The sequence below is a fragment of the Castor canadensis genome, chromosome 2 (genome assembly GCF_047511655.1).
Source record: "Castor canadensis chromosome 2, mCasCan1.hap1v2, whole genome shotgun sequence".
Taxonomy (NCBI): Eukaryota; Metazoa; Chordata; class Mammalia; order Rodentia; family Castoridae; genus Castor; species Castor canadensis.
In genome coordinates this window covers 16,577,711-16,601,237 of record NC_133387.1, presented here as the reverse complement: position 1 = coordinate 16,601,237, position 23,527 = coordinate 16,577,711, and the positions used below count along the sequence as shown (strand labels likewise).

Genomic DNA, 23,527 nt, shown 5'->3' with positions numbered 1-23,527 from the left:
TGCAAGCCAAACATTTCTAATCCAAAAATCCGAAAGCCAAACTGCTCCAAAATCTGAGTGCTCACTTGATGCAGAAGTAGAAAAGCCTGCTCCTGACCTTATGTGACAGATCACAGACACATAGCACAGGTGCTTTGAAAATACTGTGTAAAATTCCTTCAGGCTGGATGTATAAGGTGTGAACGAACCCATATGATTTCATGTGGCCTTGGGTACCATCCCCAAGATATATCATTACATAAATGCAATATTGCAAGCTCTGAAATCCGAAACAAGTGTTTCAGATAAGGGATGCTTGACATGTGCAATGAGACATCCAATAGTCTAACTGGTGCACATCCAAACTTTCACTATAAGTACAGAGAAGGGCAGCCGAGGCCCTGACTCTCCAAGGTTCTGTCCTCCACTTGTGCACCCGCGCAGTAAGGCCATGGAGCCTGGGCAATGGAGCCTCCCAGGCTTCCAAACTGTGGGGTGTGGCAGTCTGTGACTCAACATTTCCATATCCCCAGATGGACCATCAAAGGCTTCGTACCAAAAGGGCTGCCTGCCTTTAGTGTCCGTTGGAATGGAGGACAGGAAGGACACCTCCCACGGCAGGAAGAAGGCAGAAGATTTCTTCCAGTGACCGAACTGAAGACCATGGGGTGGGGATGGGGCAGACTCCTTTCGCATGGAAATTCATCCAGGGGTCCCACTGCTGCCGCTCTGAGTTGTCTCCCTCCAAGTCAGCCTTCTGGCTGCGCCCCCAGGGTCTGTCTCACTCTATAACCTCTAGCGTGGGCGTTATTTACCAGACATGAGCCTATTGGTTATCCCAGTTTCTGGCAGGATAAAGTTTAAAGTTCCTGAGCTGGCCAGCATGGAGTGCAGGATCTGCCTGCAGCTTCTCTGGCTTCCTCTGGTTTCTCACTGCTCTCCACATGCCTGTACTTGTTTCTTCTTATTTCCCGCCTACCTCAGGGCCTTTGCTCAGGCTTTCCCCTGGGTTTGGAACCTCGAGCTCTCTCCCTCTACCCTCCATCCTCACACCTTACACAACCCTGTTATCCCTCTGTGTAGTGTCAGGATCTGGTGTGAGGACCCTCTGCCTCTATTGCCTTCCCAGACCACCCCACCTCCCCAGGGGTTTGAGCCGCCTTCTGTCTGCTACAGAGTATCAGTCATTTGCAATTGCTTGTTTAACAAAGGTCTGTGTCCTCACTAGCCAGGAAAACCATGAGGTGGGAACCATGCCATGTTTCTCATTCTAGTACCTGTCTGGCTCAATAATGACCAGAAAGCAGGTGTTCAAAACCAGTTTCCTAACTTACTGATCCCCTCCCTCTAAGCATGCATGCTCTGCTCCTGAATTTTTGCATTTTGACATCAAGAGGAGTCCAAAGTTTTCTTACTTACCTTTTCTGATAAATAAGGCAATGTATTCACAGAAGAGACATAAGACTTAGCTTCTTACAGCAGAAAGACGGCACTTACCCAAGTTCCTTCCACACTGCTGCTTCTGAGGAGGGGCCACTGATGCACAGAGCAGGGAGCCGTGAGCAGCCAGCTGCAGCTGCACTGGTGGTGGCTGGTGGCCTGGAGTGTCCCAGGGCCCAGCCTCCCTGAGGCGCGGCTTCCCAGCTCCTGGCTCCTGCAGGGGAGGCAGCTCTGTTGTATCAACAGACCAGCATGCATGAGCACAAACCTGTCCCACCGGCCGTCCCTGTTCAGCCCCCGCCCCACCTGTGCCCTACCTGGTGACCTTGAGTCCCACCAGGAAGCAGAACACGGCTTTCTAATGAGGGTGACTTGTGACTTGCCCCTCCATGAGCTGAGGTTGGGGACAAGGTTTTAGGGGCCTCACAAGGTCCCCATAGACAGTCCTTAAGTTGGGAGTGGGAGCCAGGTGTGTGCAGTGGTGGAGCACCTGCTCAGCACAAGGGAGGCCGGGGTTAGAGTGAACTAATAGTAAAAGTTATCACACTCACCCTCCTGTGAACAACAGTTTTTCAAAACCCTCTATGGGCTTTCAAAGGCAGACAGACAGACGGATGCTTATAGACATCCAATATCTAAAATTCAGCTTCCAATGGATGTGGCCCTGGAAGTGACAAACAGCACTAATGAGGTTGTTACCCTTTATTCTCTGAGAATTACTGTCTTTCCCATTTATTTGGAAGACAGCAGCCAATCAGGTGTGCTCTCTCAGGGCTCCAGGGTTACTGAGTACTGACAAAAACTGACTGCTCAGAGCAGGTTTTCCAAGTGGTATGTGCAGATCCCCTGCAAGTACCCCAAAGCCATGTGCCATGCCTCACGTCTATAATCCTAGCTACTTGGGAGGCTGAGACTGAGAGGACCAAGATTCAAGGCCAGCTTGGGCAAATAGTTCACAAGACCCCATCTCCAAAATAACTAGAGTAAAATGGACTGGAGGAGTGGCTCAAGTGGTGGAGTGCCTGCTTTGCAAGTGTGAAGCCCTGAGTTCAAACCCCAGTTCTCACTCCCCACACAAAATGTACCCTAAAATGATAGTCTGCTTTTTTTTTAATACTTTTTATTATGGAGAAAAATTTAACTATCTTTAAGAGTACAGAGAATATTAGTATGAGCATCATGCACACCTGTTGATTTTGTGTGACCTATGTTCCACCCACCTCCCACCCTCCCCTGACTATGTTGAAGCAAATTTAATATATTATTTTTTCAAAATATGTCAGCACGTAATTCCAGATACATGTATGAGACCCTGAGTTCAATGTCCAGCTCCACAAAAAGAAAGAAAAAGAGAGAGAGAGAAAGAGGAAGGGAGGGAGGGAGGGAGGGAGGGAGAGGAAAAAAGAAGGAAGGAAGGAAGGGAGGGAGGGAGGGAGGGAGGGAGGGAGGGAGGGAAGAAAGAAAGAAAGAAAAGAAAGGAGAGAGGGAGGAAGGAAGGAAAGAAAGAAGAGAGGGAGGAGGGGGGAGGGAGGAAGGAAAGAAAGGAGGAAGGGAAGAAGGAAGGAAAGAAAGAAAGGAGAGAGGGAGGAAAGGAGGAAGGGAGGGAGGTAGATTACAATGATATTTTTAAAATCCTTTTGCTGTGAAAAGAATGGAAATAAGAATGGAAGAAAACATTTGCAAGCACTTATCTGATAAAGAACTTATTGCTAGAATTTGTAAAGTTCTCAAACTTCACAGTTAAAAAATATCAAACAATCCAATTAGAAAATGGACCGAAGCTGGGCACCAATGGCTATAATCCTAGCCACTCAGGAGGCAGAGATCAGGAGGATCAAGGTTTGAAGCCAGCCCAGGCAAATAGTTCATGAGATCCTATCTTGAAAATATCCAACACAAAAAAAGGGCTGGTGGAGTGACTCAAGTGGTAGAGTCACTGCCTAGCAAGCATGACAACCTGAGTTCAAACCCCAGTACTGTCAAAAAAAAAGAAAGAAAATTGACCAAACATACAAAGAAATATTTTACCCAAGAGGCTGTGTATTACCCAGGGTTCTCCAGAGAAACAGAACAAATAGAATATATGTGTATGTATGTGTATCTGCCTATATCTATCATCTATCATCTAGAGAGAGAGAGAGAGAGAGAGAGAGATTGGCTCACACGATTCTAACAGCCCAGAAGGCCCATGATCTGCTGTCAGGAAGTTGGAGACCCTAGAAAGCTGCCTGATATCAAAGGGCTGGAAAAGATGTCCAAGCCTACATAGGAAGCAAATGCTTCTGTTTTGTCCACCTTTTTGTTCCAGTCAGAACACCAAAGATTGATGAAGGCCTCTGGTATAGGTGAGGGTGACCTCCTGAACTCAGTGTAGAGACTCAAATGCTATCTCTTCCAGAAATACCCTACAGGAACAATCAGAAATAATGTTTTTTCTTACAGCCTAGACACCCCTTAGCCCAGTCAAGTTGACAGTAAAGTTAGTCATCACAAGTTCAACATGGCATTTATACCCATCTTGTTAAACCAGACATAAACTCCAAAAAAAAAAAAAACAGTAACAAGGAGAATGCGGATATGTGTGAGGTCCTGGGTTTAGTCCCCACTACCAAGAAAAATGTAACAGTAACAAGGTCATAATTTTGCTCAATAAGACACAACTATAGGATGTGAGGGTGATCTGGCTGCGACATCTGTCACCCCATTGATCGCCAGGGTTGATTCGGCTGATCTGGCTGGCTAGGCGGGTGTCCCCTTCCTCCCTCACCGCTCCATGTGCGTCCCTCCCGAAGCTGCGCGCTCGGTCGAAGAGGACGACCATCCCCGATAGAGGAGGACCGTTCTTCGGTCAAGGGTGTACGAGTAGCTGCGCTCCCCTGCTAGAACTTCCAAACAAGCCCTCGAGACACAACTACAAATGTACTGATTCTTCCCCAGAAAAGGAGGTAAACTGCTGCGTGATGTTCACTCTTGTAATGTCTGGTTATTTAAACACTATATGCAAATTTAACAATATTTAAAAACTGATAGAAAGTCAACACATCTTACGTTGCACGACAAAGGAATAAGAAAGGAAAGAAAACAAAGATATTTGCTTAATATATGTGTATATACACAAGAAAATGTACCATAACAGAAAAGGACAACTGTAAGTTAGGCCTGAGTCAACTGATCATAGGGGCTCTCCAGAGGCCAGAGGTGCAGGCTGGGGAGAGAAAGCAGTGCAGCAGGAGTGGGGGCGGTGGCATTGGGATCACCCCTCATGTAACCTACTTGTGCCTTCAGGGCCTGCTCATTTCCATCTGGCAATTGAGTCTGGCTGTGTATATCCCACACAGCAAGGGAGGACTCTAAATTTCAGTCTGATTTCTCTTCCCCCCTCTGATATGCAAGTATCTTATCAATTAGTGAACAGTAGTTGCTATTTCTTGCTCATTAGATTCGATCAGCATAATATCATCAATAAGCCAGGGTGGTATTTGTGGAAGGGAAAGGTGACCAAGATCTCTGCAAAGTAAACTGTGACCTAGGATTGGAGCATTGAAATAGCCCCAAGGTAGGACAGTGAAGGTGTACTGTTGGCCTTGCCAGCATATTCTTCTAGTGGCCACATGGACAGGGACAGGGGAAAGAATCTTACGATTCTTTTAGATTTTCTACATAGGCAAATCATCTGTGAACAAAGATATTCTTATTTCTTCCTTCCAAGTCAGTATGCCTTTTATTTCCTTTTCTTGTCTTATTGCACTAGCAATATCATATATATCTGTCTTGAGAAAATGCTCAAGACAGAAGAGAATGGTTGGAGATGGCTAAAGAGACAGGGAGAGACTCAACCTCCCCCCCCCACACACACACACCATACACACACCATACACCACTCACCATACACACACACACACCATACACACACACACACCATACACACACCATACACCACTCACCATACACACACACACACACCATACACACACCATACACCACTCACCATACACACACACACACACCATACACCACTCACCATACACACACACACCATACACACACACACACCATACACCACTCACCATACACACACACACACCATACACACACCATACACCACTCACCATACACACACACACACCATACACACACCATACACCACTCACCATACACACACACACACCATACACCACTCACCATACACACACACACACCATACACCACTCACCATACACACACACACACCATACACCACTCACCATACACACACACACACCATACACACACCATACACCACTCACCATACACACACACACACCATACACACACACACACCATACACCACTCACCATACACACACACACACACCATACACCACTCACCATACACACACACACACCATACACCACTCACCATACACACACACACACCCCACACATACCACACCACACTCACCACAGTTCATTAACAGCTATTGAGTTCATGCATCAGCACATGGAGGTCAAATTGAAGTCATCTGTCCCTGTCACACACACTCCCACCTCCTCTCCAGCAACATGACTTGGTGTGCATTGGTGTCATCCAGACCCAGTTTGGCCCTCACGGTTGCTTGGAGCTTTCTGTCCTCTAGATGGTGCCATGGGACAGAGTGCTCTCAGTGGCTCTCAGGGACAGCTACCTTTTCCTCCACCCAACACCCCATTCCTCCTCCTCCCCAATGCGTGGCCCCCTCATTCCTTAGGAGAAGGTGCTCATCATGAGCTCTCCAGCTGCTCTCCTGTCCACTTCAGCATACCTTGCTGCTCCCGCGCACCCCCCTCCACCATTCCTTCTTCACGCACCGCTTCACAAACTAACTGCAGGAAAATATCATTTCATGACAGAGGACAGGATGCCCCAATGCTTGTCATGGCCGCATTTCCCAATAGCCTCTCTCAGTTCTTCGCTTGGGGACACCTCCCACATGGTGGCCTTTTCTGCAGCTACATTTGTTCCAAACTACACTAGTGAGTGTCTTTTCATGATTTTCTTTGTTAAAAAAATAATAATAATAAGTTTACTAGCTTATTTATTTCACCTTCTATTTAATATCTATTTCATAGTACAGGCATAGAATCATTCCACTGGAAGAAAACTTAGAGGTCATCTAACTCAACCCCTCCCTTTAGAGATGAGAAGCAGAACCCCAAGGAAGTGATTCGCCCAATGTCCTATGGAGAATTGCAGCAGAGCTGGAGGCAGAACCCAAACCCATGACTCCCAGGTTCTGTTCACTCCTTCCCTGCCCTCCAGTTGGTTTCTCACAGGACTTACTCCCCCCTCCCAGCCCCTCATCATCTGTGTTAGCACTACACACAGCAAAATCCCTGTGGGGACCAGTTGTCACCTCCCTGCCTTGAGTTATGATGACCCCAGACTAAGGTCTTCCCATGAAGACACCAGGAATTGAAGGCACTAATCCCCTGGAATTCCCCCTTTGAGTCCCCTTCTGAGAGAGTCCCCAGAACACCTATTGGGCAGGAGCATCACCCAGGTGACATGCCTGTCACACAGGAAGTGACAATGTGGAAACTCGGATCCAGGACTGCTGTCACAGGATTAGTCATGTTCCCCCTGGGGACTGTGAACACCTGCACAAGAGAAGATGAGGGAAGAGGAAATGGAAAGTGGCACGAAGCTACAGAAGAGGCCAGAAGGTCACAGCAGGGCAGACGCTGGATGTTGGGAAGACAGGTCAACAATCTGTGACTGGATTTCTGGTCCCTTTTAGTTTCATGTGGTCAAAACTGGAAAGAAAACCTGTTTATCAAAAAACATGTACTTTATTTCCCCAAAACCTTAGCTCAAAGTTACTCTCTGAGAATACACACCTCTGTTTGTTAAACAAAAATTAATCTGACCACCAGCGTTGTTGTGTCAACACAAACCATACGGTTTCTGCACAAATGATAAGACCAGGAATCATAGGGCCAAAATTGTGAGCAGAGCTGTGGAGCTGAAAGTGACCCAATTATCTATTAATTTCACCTCAAAATGTCCTTATCTGTTGGACGCAAAGAACTCACTAACCTTTCTAACAGCTGTCCCAAAGAGGAATTAGTGAGACACCAAGCGTGTGAGACATTTCAGCAGAAATTTAAGTCACAACTTTAAAGGCAGAAACAACGCTCACATGCAGTGACAGCAAACCCTCCAACGTACCATCTTCTTTGTAGGAAGGCACTCTTACTAGGGGAAGGATTAAACCAAATGATTGCCGTTTATGGTTCTTTTCTGCCTTGTCTCTAGCCTTCCCATCCTAGCATCCCTGCATGGGTCTGTGCTCTGTTATAAACCTCCAGCACACAAGAGCAGAGACTGTTGCAACTTGAAACCTAGTTAGTTATTTGGTGAGCCCGGGGTTTGAACTCAGGCTTTGCACTTCTACAGCAGGAACTGTACTGTTTGAACCATACTTCCAGTCCATTTTGCTCTGATAATTTTAGAGATAGGGTCTCATTTTTTGCCCAGGCCAGCCTGGACTATCATCCTCTATTTGAGGCTTCCTGCTGTAGCTGGGTAACAGGAGGGCCACCATCTCCAGTTTTTTGTTGTTGTTGTTGTTAAGATGGGGTCTCACAAACTTTTTTGCCTGGGCTGGTCTGGAACCGTGATCCTTCTAATCTCCTCCTTCTGAGCAGCAAGGATTACACCATGAGTCACCACACCAGGCTGCTTTTTTTCTCTTTGAAAGTGCTGGATGCTGAACTTAGGGCCTGGTACATGCTAGGCACATACCCTACCACTGAGCTACATTCCCACCCTCAGAATATTATTTTAAATAATTAGCCTTTATTCCATTGTAGACTACTTTTAGGCTTTCTTTTCTTTTCTTTTTTCTTTTTTTTTTTTTTGATGGGACTGGGTTTTGAACTCAGGGCTTTGCACTTCTACACCAGTTGCTCACTTGAACCACACCTCCAATCTTAGGCTTCCTTTTTATAAACATTGTTATGTTGAATTGGAGAACCTTGGGCATATATTTTTGTGCTCATCTCTGATAATTTTTTCTTTCTTTCTGTGCTGGGGACTAAATCCAAGGTCTCATGCATGCTAGGAGAGTGCTCTACCACCAAGTCACACCCACAGCCCTCTGATAATTTTCTTGGGAAAAAAACAATTCCAAGGGGCTGTGCCATAGAAGGAAAGGTGATCAAAGTTAACTGATGCTTACAAAAGTCTATAACTTCGTTTTAAATTATCTTAGTTACTGAGAGTGGACTGAAATAATGGCAGATTTTTGTTTTCGCCAAGCACCTGATTAAACAACAACAACAAAAAAAATCATGCCTACAGTAAGATAAGATGGTCTTAGGTCCTAAGATATTTCCATAAACAATGTGTACAATTACAACCTTTTTCACAATTTAAAAACAACAGGTACACAAGGAAAAACAAATAAAAACAACAGGTATGCATGGAAACATGATCACGCAAATGACAACCAGCAGAAATAATAGACACTAGACTGAGGAGTAAAGGATGTCAAATACTGGTTATTGGGCACAGGTATTAAAATAAGTACATTCACTCTGTTCATGAAGATTTGGCAGAAAGCAAAAAAGTATAAAAAAGAACAAAATGGAAATCCTGGAACTAAAGTCACTGAAAGTAAAAATCAAGTAAGTAGTTACAAAAGTAGACACAGATGTCAACAGTTTTAATTAAAAAAAGAAAAAAGGGCAGCTATGAAAACAGTCAAGATGTCCCTCTACTGACAAATGGATTAAGAAAATGTGGGATTTATATACAATGGAATTTTACCCAGCCACAAAAAAGAATGAAATTTTATCATTTGCAGGTAAATGGATGGAACTGGAGAACATCATCTTAAGCGAAGTTAGCCAGGCTCAGAAGGCCAAAGGCTGCATGTTTTCTCTCAGATGTGGACTACAGACCCAATACAAATACAGCAATATTGTGAGAAACTGGTCACACTAAGAGATGGTCACCTACAAGAGGCATAGAGTAAAAGAAGGAAGTTAACAGGTTGAACATGGTTGATGTACTCTCTATACATACACAGGTATGTATAGAGACACATGTATGTAAATGGGAAAATGACACCTGTTGAAATTGTTCCAGGAGTTCGGGAGGGAATAAAGGAGAGTGATGGGGGAGGTGAATTCAACTACGATATATTTGATATATTGTAAGAAGTTTTGTAAATGCCACAATGCACCCCATCTAGTACAATAATAAAAGAAAAAAAGGCAGGATAAGGCATAAGAGAACAAAAGATGCAGAATAAAGAATTAGAGGGTACCTGGAAAGACCCAACTGATGTGAAATCGGAGTCGACTTCACTGAAAATTAAATGAGAGAAGGAACAGGAGTATTTGGTGGGTGAGGATGTTTCAAAACGTTCAAACTTCATATTCAGCTGCCTACAAACCCCAAGCAGGACAAATAAAAGGAGACCCACATCTGAGACCATTACCATAACAGCTGCTAAAAACCAAAGACAAAGCAAAAATCTTAAAAATAAGCCAAAAAGAAACAAGTTACACCCATAAGCAACACCAATTAGGTGGACAGTTTTCCACAATATTCGATACAATAAGCAGGCCAAATATACTTTTAAAAAAAAAACAGGATAAATAAGGGCTTTCTGAACAACTAACACTGTTGATCTAATGGGCTTAGGTCAAATACCGAATCCTATAACTATATGACCCAGTCCTTTCAAGTGCTGCCGAATATTCTCCAAAATTGGCCAAAATTGGTTCTTAATACCAAGAAATAGGAATCAACAAAATATGTTTGCAGAAAGCATGCAATTAAGCTAGAAACCAATAGCAATGAGACATTTAGAGGCTGGTGTAGGCAGTAGTGCCCAGCACCACACATATACACACACACCAGGCATAGTGGTGCACACCTGTAATTCCAGCACTCAAGACACAGAGGCAGCAGGATCACAAATGTGAGGTCAGCCTAGGCTACACAGCAAGACCTGGTCTCAGAAGAAAGTAACTAAAGCAGAGGTGTGCCTGAAGTGGTAGAAATCCTGCCTAGCAAGTGCAAAGTCCTAAGTTCAAATCCCAGTACCAGCACCAAGAAAAAAGAGAGAAAGAAAAGAAAAGGAAGTGGAAGCCCTCCATCTGTTTGAAAATTAAGAAACACACTTCCAAGAAGATGTTCAGGACTGAGGTGTTCCCACGGGAGGTGGCCTTAAGCCAGAGGCTAACCTCTGCTCTGTCTGGCTCACGTTCTCATGGCCCCCATGGCACTCATAGACTAAACCAAGCTGAATTAATTACCCCTAGGAAATGTTCAAAAACAGTTCCAGGTGGTGGACTCCAGACCTTCCTGACCTGATTACTTTCATCACTGCTGTGACACAATCTCAAGGTCCATCTCTGGAGTTCTCGAGTGCTCTTCCAAGTGCACTGTAAATCCCTGAGTGGCCATGACTGAGGTTAAACCTCCCCTCACTGAGCGTCAGGCCTGACCTTTCAGCCACCAGCGCATGCAACCTGGCACTGTTTGGTGAAAACAAATCCTGATCAAGTCACATGAGGAGAAAACCATCAACCTGGCTCTGAGCAGGCACCGTCATCGTGTCTGGGGCCATGCTTCTCCAGTAACAGGGCAGGTCTTTTGGGAAAGCTGTGTTGGCAGCTCCTTGGAGAAAATTAGTGAGTGGGGGAAAAGAAATAAGTTGCTCTTCCCTTTGGCCAGCCCTCCCTAAATTTTTTTACATTCCCTCCCTTTGGCTGAGCACTCTAAATTCTAAAGAGAAGCCCCACCTACATAGTTTAGATGTTTTTCTTTAGATTTACAGTACTCCAACTGATGTCATGGTACATGCCTATAATCCCAGTATTCTGAAGGCAGGAGGATTGAGATTGGCAGCCCAACCTGGGCCTCCAATCACTACAAAGTGATACCCTGCCTCAAAAAAAAAAAAAAAAAAAAAGGGAATGAAACCCAGAACATCTGATGACCTCGGTCTTTAGTCTCTGAATGTGTCTATCTAAAAGAATCGCAAGAGCAACCCCAGAAGGTCAAGGTCCACTGGGATTGTTACAGAGATGGAAAAGGAAACACCTGCCCTGAATGACTGAGGACACCACTCAGCACAGACTTGCTTCTCCTTTCCCTGCAAAAGCCCTCTACGCTCCCTAAGCCCCCCAGATGGAGCTCTGAGGTTGAGCCCCTCTACCTTTTCAAGGTTGCCAGCCCTTGAGTAAACTTGATTTCCTCCTACTGACTCTTAGCTCAAATGCTGGCTTTTGAGTCCCAAAGCAGGGACCTTACTTCCAATAACACCTTCAGGATGGATTTTTGATTAAGCAGACATGAAAGCCCCAAGTTCAAGGTCAGGGATGGACGAGTGGTAGAGGAGCCTAGCAGAATCACACAGGAAATGTCTTTGATGTAAAAGAACCACCCCATAGACTTGGACATTCCATGCACACAAAATGCTGAGCGTCCATCTTTTAGCACAGGGAACACTTCGCCCCTCCTTGTCTTTTTCAAGTGAATTTTTTTGGAAGGTGGGACTAGGGCTTGAACTCAGGGCTTCATGCTTGCAAAACAATCACTGTACCCCTCAAGCTACAGCTCCAGCCCTCAACCGAAATCCTATCCGTGAGCACAGATAAAACTGGACACAGCGAGGACCTGGGATGCCCTACTCCAAGCACCACCCAGAGTCTGGCCGCAGATGTTGTTAGCTGGACTTTTTTTTTTTTTTTAAAGTATGTGTAACCAAACACCTGTCAACCATTTAAAGAGAAAAAATCTTGAGAAATTTCCCACAGAACGTCTCACTTTGAGCAATGCAACTTCCTGCTGCGGGTTCCAAAGTAAACCTCAGCGAGCTGCGTGAAAGGGCCATCGGCCATGCTCGCTGGCTCATGGCTTCTTAATTGTAGACCTATTGAAAATGGCTATCTGGTGATGCCTTGTCACCCCTTCTTTGGGAACGAGTGAGCTGTCGGTGGCCAGTCAAGTCCATCCTATTGGCGGATTGCAAAGTGCTTTCTTCTGTTGGTAAGAGACCGTCTTTTAATTGTTCTGCAAACACGTGATCTCAAATCAAATAACAATGGTACAAAGAAAGGGCGGGGAAGGAACGTGACCTTCCCCTCACGGTCACTTGGCACAGAAGCGTCCACTGAAAGTATCTATAGGATGCTGCCAGCTCAGGGCCCAGTGATTACAGCCTGGGGGAGGGTCAGTCATTTAAGACCTTCGTATGTCCCTGGCTCTCTTGTCGGAGGGACTTGTATTCACATCAAACATATTGAAATTCACTAAATCCTGTATTAAATTGTTTCTGTTAAACGCTTGAATTGAATTGCTTAACTTTGCTTTTGAAATAATTATCTGTGTTGCCAGGGTTTTTGCTGGTTTTCTTGTTCATGGTTTAGATCTGAAAACATTCTTGTCAGGCCTCATATTTTTTTTTGGTTTTTTTGTTTTGTTTTGTTTTGGAGGTACTGGAGTTTGAATTTAAGTGTGGCTATTTTATTTAGTTAGTTATTTTTGCAGCACTGGGATTTGAACTCAGGTGCTGTACCACTTGAGCTATACTTCTAGCCCTTTTTTGCTTTAGTTACTTTTCAGATAGGATCTTGCATATTTTACCCAGGGTCAGCCTCAAACCAAGATTCTCCTACCTAGGGCCTCCAGAGTAGCTGGGATGACAGGCATGTGCCACTGTCCCCAGCTTATTGATTGAGAGGTCTTCCTAACTTTCTACCCAGGCTATTCTTGAATCTCAATCCTAATGATTTCTGCCTCCAAAGTCAATGTGATTAAAGGTAGAAGCCACTGCTCTTGGCAGGGCTCTAACATTTTGGATCCTTGCCAATTAAGTGCTGGCCGATGATGCTCCCTGCAGAGTTTATCAGAGGAAAATGCAGAGTTGCTCATTCTGTGAGGGCTTAGGAAGAGAACTCCTCTCTGGGTTCAGTGTTATCAGAAGGAAAATTAACAAGTTAAAGACTTTAACTGGCTTTACTTGTGATTCTAGAATGGAGCTACAACTCAGTCCATAAAAGACAGTAAGTGTGCCAAATAGATGAGCCGAAGAGTTGGTTTATGGACCAGAAAGGGCTGGAGAAAGCAGCAGCCAAGAATAGATTGACAGTTTCAAAGTTAGCTTCCTTGTGATTCAGTGACAGGGAGACAGGACAAAAGAAGAATGACTGATTAAATTTTTTTTTAAGTGACTTTTTTTTAGCAAGGATAAACAGGGAATGTGATTATTACCCAGACTGAAACTGGCCAGCCTGGGAAGTTTGGTTGTTATCTCTCAATAATTTCTTGGGAGGTCAGCTAAAACAGTTTCAGTTTGGTGACATGGAACCTTAACATGAGTGTCTCCATGTTGATTTGTATTCTGATCTGTTGGGGCTCAGTGCAGGAGCCTGCCCCCAAATCATGGCCTCCTGTAATTCTTAACAGTATCAGACCAAGAATGGCAGCTCACGACAGGAGGACCTTGAGTTCAAGGCCAGCCCAGGCAAAGTTAGCAAGACTATGTCTCAAAAATAAAAACAAAAAGGCTGGGGGCATAGCTCAAGTGGTATGCCTGGCTTGTCTAGCAAGCACAGGCCCTGGGTTCAATCCCCAGTAACACACAATAAAATAAAAGAGCAGTCATGTCTCTCCTTATCTTCTATTTTCTGATCCCACGAATCCATATGTGATTGTGACCCTCGTCACACTGGCTACCAGAAAGCTCAGGAGGAGACCTGGCATTTTAGGCTCTATACTCGCTCATGGGCCCATTTTTCTATTTCCTCCCCTAAATTTCTCTCCACTTCATATCTTTCACTTATTTCAAATTTATATTATCCAGCTCAGTTAATTGAAGGTAAGCATCCCCAAATCCTCTGTGGACCAAGGAAGGCTATAAATCAGTCCATACAAGAACAGTGTAGTCCCTCCCTAACACCACCCGCCGTTACTCAGTCCTTAGCACCTGCTCATGCTGTACCAAGTGCTTTACCTGGAATATGCCATCAAGTCGTCCCATTCCTGAGATAGGTGCTATCATTCTAGCACTTTCCAAATGAGGAAACTGAGCCATGGATGCATTAAAAATAGAGAAGATGAACCAATTCGGATTATAATACATATATACATGGAAACCTCATAAGGAAACTCCCTGTGTAACTATCTTAAACAAACAAAAATGACATTATTTTTCCTTTTACAAAACTGGAGAACAGGAGGGCAGAACAGATTCTGTGTGGGTGGTTGGTACCAGTTGTGGGGGAGGATGTGGGGAATGGGTGTGGGAGTGCAAACATGGTGCAAATACTGTGGACACATGTATGTAAATGAAAAAGTGGGACCTGCTGAAATGATTCCAGGAATGGGGGAGGGGGGATAAAGGAGAATGGTGGAGGGGGTAAACTCAAGTATGCTATATCTGAAATATTGCAAGAACTTTTATAAATGCCAATGTGCCCCCACCCAGCACAACAATAAGAAAGAAAAAAGAAAGAAGGAGGGAGGGAGGGAGGGAGGGAGGGAGGGAGGGAGGGAGGGAGGGAGGGAGGGAAGGAAGGAAGGAAGGAAGGAAGGAAGGAAGGAAGGAAGGAAGGAAGGAAGGAAGGAAGGAAGGAAGGAAGGAAGGAAAGAAAAAGTTGTCTAAGACTGTCTAGCAAGCACCAGGCCCTGAGCTCAAACTCCAGTACCACCAAAAAAATAAATGGAAGAAATAATCTGTAATCCCAGCTATACGGAGGTATAGGTAGGGATTGAGGTCTGAGGCCCACCCAGGCAAAAACATGAGACCCTATCTGAAAAATAATTAAAAACAAACAAACCAAAAGGCCTAGGGGTGTGACTCAAGTGGTAGAGTGCCTGTCTAGCAAGTGTGAAGTCCTGAGTTCAAAATCCCAATTACCCTCCAAAAAGAAAAAAGAAATTTGCCCAGGGCCAATAAGAGTCAGGGCTGGAATTTGGTCCCTGACAGGTCCCTAGAAACTGGGGTCCCTTTCTGAATGCCTTTTTCTGGATTCTCTTCTACATTTTTTTTTTTGAGACATTGTCTGGCTATGTAGCCCTGGCTGGCCCACACTCACAACCCTCCCACCTCAGCCTCCCAAGCACTGGAACTACAGGTGAGCACCACCACGCCTCCTACACACCTCTTGATTCTGTTTCCCTCTTCCCTGTCCTCAGTCCAACTTCTTGTTTCAGCACCCTGTGATCTCTGACGGGGCTTTTGCAATAGCTTCATAGGTGGTCTCCCTACACATAGGCCTTCTCAGATCTTGCCTGCCACATCTCTACGTTCCTTATAAATGGTGTTCCATGCGTAAGATAAAGCCCAGTTCCCCTTGTCTGACATGCAGGACCATTTACATCTGTTCTTACACGAATGGGCCAACCTGTGATCCCACCACGGGTTCCCAGGTTGGTAAATTACTCTCCACTCCCCAGACAGGGAGAATATAGGCCTTGTTGCCCTCCACATTCTACTCTCTTTGGGCCTGATCAGATACACAGCTTGTTTGTTTCTGAGACAGGGTGTCACTACGTAGGCTGGCTTTGAACTCGTGATCCTTCTATTTCAGCCTCCTGCGTGCTGGGATTACAGGTGTACACCACCACACCCAGATTTTTTTTTTAGATAGGGTCTTGCTATGTAGCTGAAGCTGACCTAGAGCTCAAGATCCTGCTGCCTCTGTCTCCCAAATGCTGAGATTACAGGTATACGTCACCACACACCACACATGTGGCTTTTAAATTTTGGATCAAAAATGCCATCTCCAGGGGCATGGCTCAAGTGATAGACTGCCTGTCCAGCAAGCACAAGGCCTTGAGTGTTGAGTTCAAGCTCCAGTACCGCCCCCCCACACACACACTGCTACCTCCATTGTAAAATGCTTCCGAACTCCTTAGTCCCCAAGCTTCTTCCATGATCACCCATGCTTTGCAGACACCTTCTCAATGAACTTCGTTCATTGGAATGTCGCTATCTATCCATCTTTGCTCCTTGAGAATGAGGACTTACTCACTTAAAGATGTCTTGCTTACCTCAGCACCCCTCACTGAAGGCCTGGCAGGGACTTCAGTGGTTACTTGGCCATTGGTGAGTGTCCAGTCAGCAAGTGGCCTATTCTGGACTTTTGTGTACAACCTGAAAGCGTGTCTGCCCTACCCCCAAATCCTGGAACACAGGGCCACAGCTCATCTGAACCTTTGGAGAACTTAGAAGAACATACCTCCTCTGGTCTTCCAAAGTACAACAGGACCTGGCATGTAGCAGCTTCGAATGAGCTGGACCCCATCCCTCACCCTCACCAGCTCATCATGTGGAAGAACGCAATGCACAGACCCATGAGTGGCAGGCCTGTCCCAGGAAGACAACCACCAGGCCTTGTCCTGGAGAGCCTGCTCACTCCCCCTGGCCATACAGACTTCAGTACCCAGCCCAATGTCACTTTCTCCGTGAATTTGTCCCCTGTACCCCTCAGGCAAAATCCATCACTCCCTCTTTTCTATTCCTCTGTCTGTGGGGGATGCCCAGATTTGAGTCTTGCCATACTGCATCAGAATTCTTTCTTCCAGCCAGGTGCCAGTGGGTCACACCTGTAATCCTAGCTACATAGGAGGTAGCGATCAGGAGGATTGTAGTTCAAAGCCAGCCCCGGGAAGATAGTTTGGGAGACCCTATCTCTGAAAAACCCATCACAAAAAAGAGCTGGTGGAGTGGCTCAAGGTGAAGGCCCTGAGTTCAAACCTCAGTACTGCAAAATAAATAAATAAATAAAAGAATTTTTTCTTCCCTGCTTGGTCTTACTGCCCGACTGTGCTCTTCCAAGGGCAGGGATGTCTCAGTCACCTGTGTATCTCAACGCCTAGGCTGATGCCTTTCATACACATGGTGAGTGCTCAGTATTAGCCGTAGCTCCCCCTTTCTTTCCCTTTTACTTCCTGCAGTTTCAACTGCAGTCCGAAAATTTTAGATGGAAAATTCCAGAAATAAATTATTCATAAGTTTTAAATATTTTTATTACTATAATTGCTGTTTTATTATTAGTTACACTGTTAATCTCTTTCTGTAAATGGTTTATAAATTAAACTTTATCATAGATATGTTTATGTCATAGGTATTTCTAGGAAAAAATACAGCATAAATATGCATATAGAACACGTATGTTGTAAATACATATTCATGTGTGTGTATATGTGTGTGTGTGTGTGTATGTGTATGGCTCAGCACTGTCCACAGTTTCAGACATCCTCTGGGAGTCTTGGAATGTAGCCCCTGTGGATAGAGGAGACTACTGAGAATTTTTGTTTGTTTTGTCTTTTTTGACAGTATTGGGGTTTGAACTCAGGGCCTTGAGATTGCTAGGCAGGTGTTCTACCACTTGGCCACACCCCCAGCCCTTTGTAAATGCTTTAGAATAAAGGCAAAGAGCTGGTGGAGTGGCTCAAGTGGTAGAGCACCTGCCTAGCAAGTGTGAGGCCCTGAGTTCAAACCCCAGTGCCACAAAAAGAAAAACTGTTAGACGATGCAGCTCTCCAATGAAGTTAAACTCAGTTCACAAAGCCCTCCACCCTTTTGCTTCCTGACTTGCTTCAGACTCCCCAGCCCACACACAGGAGCTCAGCCTCCTGACCGTCCAAGGCTCTCCTCCACTCCTCCCTGTCCTCAGTACCACCACTTATCTGTGCTGCAGTTGGTCCCACTGGATCACCAAGCACCATTTATCTCTGGGCCTGGCTCTCCATCCCTCCTACCTAGAGTGCCCTCTTCTCCCTGCCTATCAGAATCACGTGCTTCCAGGCCCAAGGCCAACCTGTTTCTTCACAAAGCATCTCACCAGCCCTGTGGCCTCTCCCTGCTGGGACTCAAAGTACTTGCTTCCTTCCCCAGCCATTCCGGAACACTGCTGTGCGGTTTAGTGATGGTAACTGAAGCATTTTGAAGGCAAGTGTTCGCAAACTTTCTAGCATAGAGCCGTGCACAGAGTAGGTGCTTGCTTAATACTGGACTGAAGAGGCAGCGAAGTCATCTCCAGGGCCGGCAGGAACCCTGGAGAGAGGAGGGCCCCCTCTCCTGCCCTCCTCTTTCTTCTCGTGACTGGCCTCTCCTCTCCTCTCATCAGAGACAGGTGAGAGCAGGCGTGACAGGTGAAGTTTCCTCAGCTCCGCCCCTCTTTTCCCCCAACACCAAGCAGTTTCCCAGCTCCTGCAGGACAGAAGTCACCTCAACCACACCTGGCACACAGACAACATGGCCCCTGGTCCCAGGTCCCCCTGCGCTGCCATGGCCCAGCCAGGCGCCTCCCTGTGCAGTGCACAGAGCCTCACCTCTGCCGCAAGGGCCGCCCTGCTCCTCAGCCTGGTCTTCGCCTCCCTCCACTCGGCTCACTGGGCAGGTAGGGTTTTGAGCTTTCTCCTTGGCCACGCAGGGAAAGGGAGGGCAGGAGGGAGGGGAGGATTCCTTGGCCAGGGTTGGTCCTGCACAAAGGAAAGAGGAAACAATCTTTCCATCTGAAGGATTAGGCAGGGCGGGGGGTAGGAGTGGGGTGTCTTAGGTTTGCCCAAGACCAAGTTCAAAGACTCAACTAACTCCTTGGCTAGGACAGAAGCGGCACCTCTGTTGATCTGTGCCACAAAAAAAAAAAAAAAAAAAAAAGGAATTTGCCAGAATCTCCCCCATCAGAGGACCAAATTGGTCTAAAGTGGTATTTGTCTGTTTCCCTGTGGCTTCTCTCAGCTTCTCTGGGTAATCCTTGTACACCTTTGGGCCTCACCTTCCCTTCTCTGCCTTCCTTGTCCCCCTGACCCGAGGACATCCTCTCCCCCCTTCCTGAAGCCTACCATTCTCTGGCCTTCCTAGGGTTCTCACTTCCCCACCCCCACTCCCCACCTTCACTTCTCCCGCCCCCACCGTCTTCTGTCCTTCTCTCCCAGGCTGAGCCCTGCATCTCACCAGATTGGGACCTCGCTTACGCTCTCCTGCTTCTGGCTTTGACCTTGTCCTGAGGTGCCTCAGAGCCCTGTCTTCCTTGCTTCCTGACACACTCTACTCCTCTCAAGCTTCCCCTCCTCTTCTCCTGTTCCCCAATAAGACTGTATCTGTCTCTGTCATCCTCAGTCTCTCCTGTAGCCCCTGCCAGGCAGCTCAATGTGACAGTTCTCAAAACCACCAAGCCTCAGTTCCACTCCAGCTTCCCAATTTACTACTGTGCCACCTTGACCAAATTACTTCCACTGTCTGTGCCCCAGGCTCCTCACTTATAACACAGGGATAAACGGTGCTCATTTGTAGGGCTCTTTGTAAAGAGGACATGAACTGACAATGAATTTACAATAAAACAGCACGTGGCACGTGGTAAGCAGGCAATGAACGTTAGCAATCACAATCACGGTCAGCGAGTTTGTCTGATTTCCCAACTCCACCTCCCCCCAGGTACGGGTGTTTTTTTCTGCTCACCCTCACAGTGCCTTGCCTAGGGGAGGGGCTCAAAGCCATAAACAAAGTAACTGCACTAAACTATGGGGTCTTCCCAAGTGGGCTCCCTGGCTGGCTCAGCTTATAAAAGAGGAGTTTTCACCTGGACTATTCCATTTGGACTATATGAAGACACTCAGATGGAATGACTTTTGGCCTATAAAAATGATAATTTCATATGATTTAACCTAATACTAGCATCTAGTTCCCTAGGGGTTTTTTCCCCCCACTCACTTCCTCTGGGAGAACATTATGGTTCTAAGTGTAGAGGGGAGAGGAAAGTCAGGGCTGAAGAAGTTATCTGGTTTAAGAGGAAAATTTAAATGTCAGAGGATCAGTTTCTCCAAAACAAAGATGGAGCTCTAAGCCATTTCACTGTAAATAATTTACAGTAACAATCAGATTGCACCAAGGTCATTACCATACCTGAAGCAGTGGCTTCAGGATTGGGTAGCATAAAATTAGTCTGAGCAAAATTTCATGGCTTTGGCTAAACAACAGCTTTCTTCCTTACTTGTCCTGCTGTGTCAACAAGCTCCTTTGAAGGACACGCTGACCCACAGGCAGTAGATGCTGAGATTTTCCTTCCTTCCTTCCTTCCTTCTTTCCTTCCTTTTCTCTCTCCCTTTCTCTCTTCCCAAGGAAGCAGACTGAACAGCAATATAATTTCTCGAGTTCTTCAAAATCAGTGTCTTGGTTTTTGAGTTACCTAGGTTAGCATTAGTGCTAATAGTAGAATTTTCATTTCGCTTTGTGTTCTAGAGAGGGTCTCCCGATGCAGCCCAATGCTGGTCTAGAACTTGAGCTCCTCCTGCCTCTGCTTCCTAAGTACTGAGCTTAAAGGCTTATGTGACCATGCAAGTTCATTAGTGGTGGCAGTGTTCCAGAACTTGCCTAGATGGTGTGTAATTTTTATTGATGCCATGTGCCTGGGTGACAACATCACAACCATCAGAGATAAAGAATCAGGGTCAGATTTCAATGTTTATTTGTTCAAGTTTTGGAAAGAAATTGCTTATGAGAAAACATTCTTAGAGTTTTCAGTGATCATTTCAAAAAAATACCGGAAAGGCCATTTTATAGCTACATCTACCCTCGTGGAAAGCAGGTAAAAGAGCGTTAGGACAGCTCTGCATAGCAGACCCTTGGTAAGCAAAGGCTACCTGAATCTCTGAATGCAAATACAGCGATAAGAAAGAAAGTCCACTTATTCCTTTGACCACGCTGCCAAGACAAATGCCACAGCCTGGGTGGCTTAAACAACAGAAATTTATTTTCTCTCAGTTCTGGAGGCTGGAACTCCAAGGTCACGTGTCACACGTTTGATTTGGTTCCCTTGGGGCCTCCCTCCTTGGGTTTCAGTTGACCTCCTTCTCACTGTGTCCTCGCCTTACCTTTTCCACACCTATGTATCACAGGTGTCTCCTCCTTCTCTGAGGAAGACACTAGTCACATTGGATTAGGACCCGCCCATATGACATCAGTTAACCTTAATTACTTTCTTTTTTTGTGGGGGGAGAGGTACTGGGAATTGAACCCAGGACCTCAAGTTTGCTAGGCAAAGGCTCTACCACTTGAGTATTCCCCCAGCCCTAACCTTAGTTACTAAAAAGTAAGTGTTTTGTTTTGTTGGTTTTTTGAGATGGAGCCTCACTATATAGCCCAGGCTGGCCTTGAACTCTATCTTTCTGCCTCAACCTCCTGGGTGCTGGGATTACAGGTGTGTACCACAATGCCTGGCTCCTTAATTACTTCTTTAAAGGCTCTACCTCCAAATTCAGTCACTTTGGGGGTTAGGGCTTCAACATATGAATGCGGGGGCACAATGCAGTCCATAAAGGAAGTTAGCTTTGCAAATAAAGCTTCAATATGGAAATTCTATAACACCTTCATAGATTTCAAACTGTAGGCCTAGGAATGGCTTTTCCTGCTGCTTGAGACTCTCTCCCATCTTTTCTTTCAGAAGCCAGAAAGAGCAGCAACTCAACCTTGACTGCCCACCACCCAGACCTGGGGACCCTGGAGCAGTGCCCCAGTAAGCTCCCCTGCCAACTGCCCTCACCTCAAGCACCCTGGAGCTGGAGGAAAATTAACCTCTTGCTGTCTGCTGATTGGTGTCAGGTGGCTGAGTGACTGCCAGGCCTTTCTGGGCACTGGGATGACTGGTCTCAGCACTGTTTGCAGAGCAAGTCTATAAGTTCTCTTGGCATTCATCCTAATCTATGTCTTCGACATGGGTGGCTTTAATGAGCCATCCCCTGGTTGGGTGGGTACAAATGCCTGTAGAAGCAGAAGTACATCAAAATCAGCTAGCCCAACTTCTGCCCGATGAGGCAGGAGCTCAGTTTTATACCCTTCACATATTTCTGTTCATCCCATACTTGAATATTCGTTTCCAGAGCTGAGAGATCACAAAGCAATCACCGTTACTCATGTCTACCCAGTAGAAAGTTTTGCTTCATTATAAGTGTGGCCCCTTTATCAGAGAATGACCAAATGGATTTACTTTTGGGTACCTACAAAGAAGGGCAATGGGTAATAACATGTAGAGGCTGAGAATCTTTGAGTCTTGGCTTTGGAGTCTTGCAGGCTGAGGTTTGAGTTCTACTTTTGCCATCCTGGGACCATGGATAAGTTATGGCCCCAGTTTCTTCACATGAAATTGAAATAATTCCACTTATCACAGGGCTGGAGGAGTAGCTCAGTGGTAGAGTACATGCACACTTGAGGCCGGCCCCTTGAGTTCAGTCCCCAGCACCAAAATAATAATAATAATAATAATAATAATAATAATAATAATAATAAATGCCTGTCATCTCGTGAGAACTGTGGAAGGTGACATGTGTTCCACATTAGTACAGTGCACAGCATGTAGCAGGTGCTTATAAAAGTCAGTTATTGTATTGTTCATGTTCGTACTGGTTTTAGAACGAGAACTGGGCAGGGCTGGCATGATGCGTCCTGTCATTCTTGCTCTCTCTTCCCCACCAGATGTTGATTTCTGCCCCCAAGCAGCCCAGTGTTGTCACGTTGGAGTGGATGAATACGGCTGGATTGCAGCGGCCGTGGGCTGGAGCCTCTGGTTTCTCACCCTCATCCTGCTCTGTGTGACCAAACTGATGAAGCTAAATCCAGAGGAGCCCAAGGACCTGCAGGTGTGAGGCTCAGAATCACATGGAAAGGCCATTGCCACCGATGCATGGATAATAACAGAGGGGAAGGACAAGGGCTTCTACAAGTGTGGCTGCTGTCACTTTAAAGTCATTTCCAACTCCAAGCTTCAGCAATTTTGTTTATTTATTTGGTGCTGGGGCTCAAACCCAGAGCCCTTGTACATGCTAAGCACATCGTACCACTGAGCTCCACCCCAAGCCCCACTTCAGCTCCTGTGAAAAGGGAGGGAAGAAGGAAAGGAGGGGGTCCAAGTAAAGCAAGGCCAGTGCTGACGTCATACCTGACTCCAAAGGGTCTTGTGTGCCCTAATGAACTCTGTCCTATGGGAATCACTCCTTTTTGGCCCAGGCCTTTCTTCTGGGTGCCCAGGAGACACAAGAAACTTTTAGCAGGCGCATTTGAAAGGCAACTCATTGGCTCAGTCTCTTACCTAGGTCAAGGGCGTAACCATCATTTCAACGTGAACAG

General features: G+C 45.9%; 2 protein-coding genes across 7 annotated transcripts in view; one reads left to right on the top strand and one right to left on the bottom strand.

Moving 5' to 3' along the window:
* Positions 1-18,888, bottom strand: part of Atp6v0a4 (ATPase H+ transporting V0 subunit a4) — a 62,701-nt gene extending 43,813 nt beyond the window's left edge. For 2 of the 5 annotated variants that reach the window (XM_074062250.1, XM_074062260.1), the window contains exons 1-3: positions 18,739-18,888; positions 1,971-2,083; positions 1,477-1,633 (exon numbers count right to left, since the gene is read on the bottom strand). The gene's annotated coding sequence lies outside the window, so the exon portion shown is untranslated. Of the gene's footprint in view, positions 1-535; positions 879-1,476; positions 1,634-1,970; positions 2,084-10,760; positions 10,785-18,738 lie in introns of those variants that run through there. The other 3 variants (XM_074062255.1, XM_074062256.1, XM_074062257.1) reach the window with 3 other exon arrangements.
* On the top strand, positions 12,224-23,162 carry Tmem213 (transmembrane protein 213). Of its 2 annotated transcripts, XM_020152991.2 has the most exons (4): positions 12,236-12,444; positions 18,534-18,806; positions 21,849-21,920; positions 22,877-23,162. In XM_020152991.2, exons 2-4 carry the CDS (start codon positions 18,662-18,664, stop codon positions 23,044-23,046), a joined length of 387 nt encoding a protein of 128 aa, XP_020008580.1. In that variant the 5' UTR covers positions 12,236-12,444; positions 18,534-18,661; the 3' UTR covers positions 23,047-23,162. The 2 variants fall into 2 exon arrangements, with proteins under 2 accessions (XP_073918371.1, XP_020008580.1); XM_074062270.1 differs by lacking the exon at positions 21,849-21,920 and having other exon boundaries at positions 12,224-12,444.
* Positions 23,163-23,527: the final 365 nt, after the last annotated feature.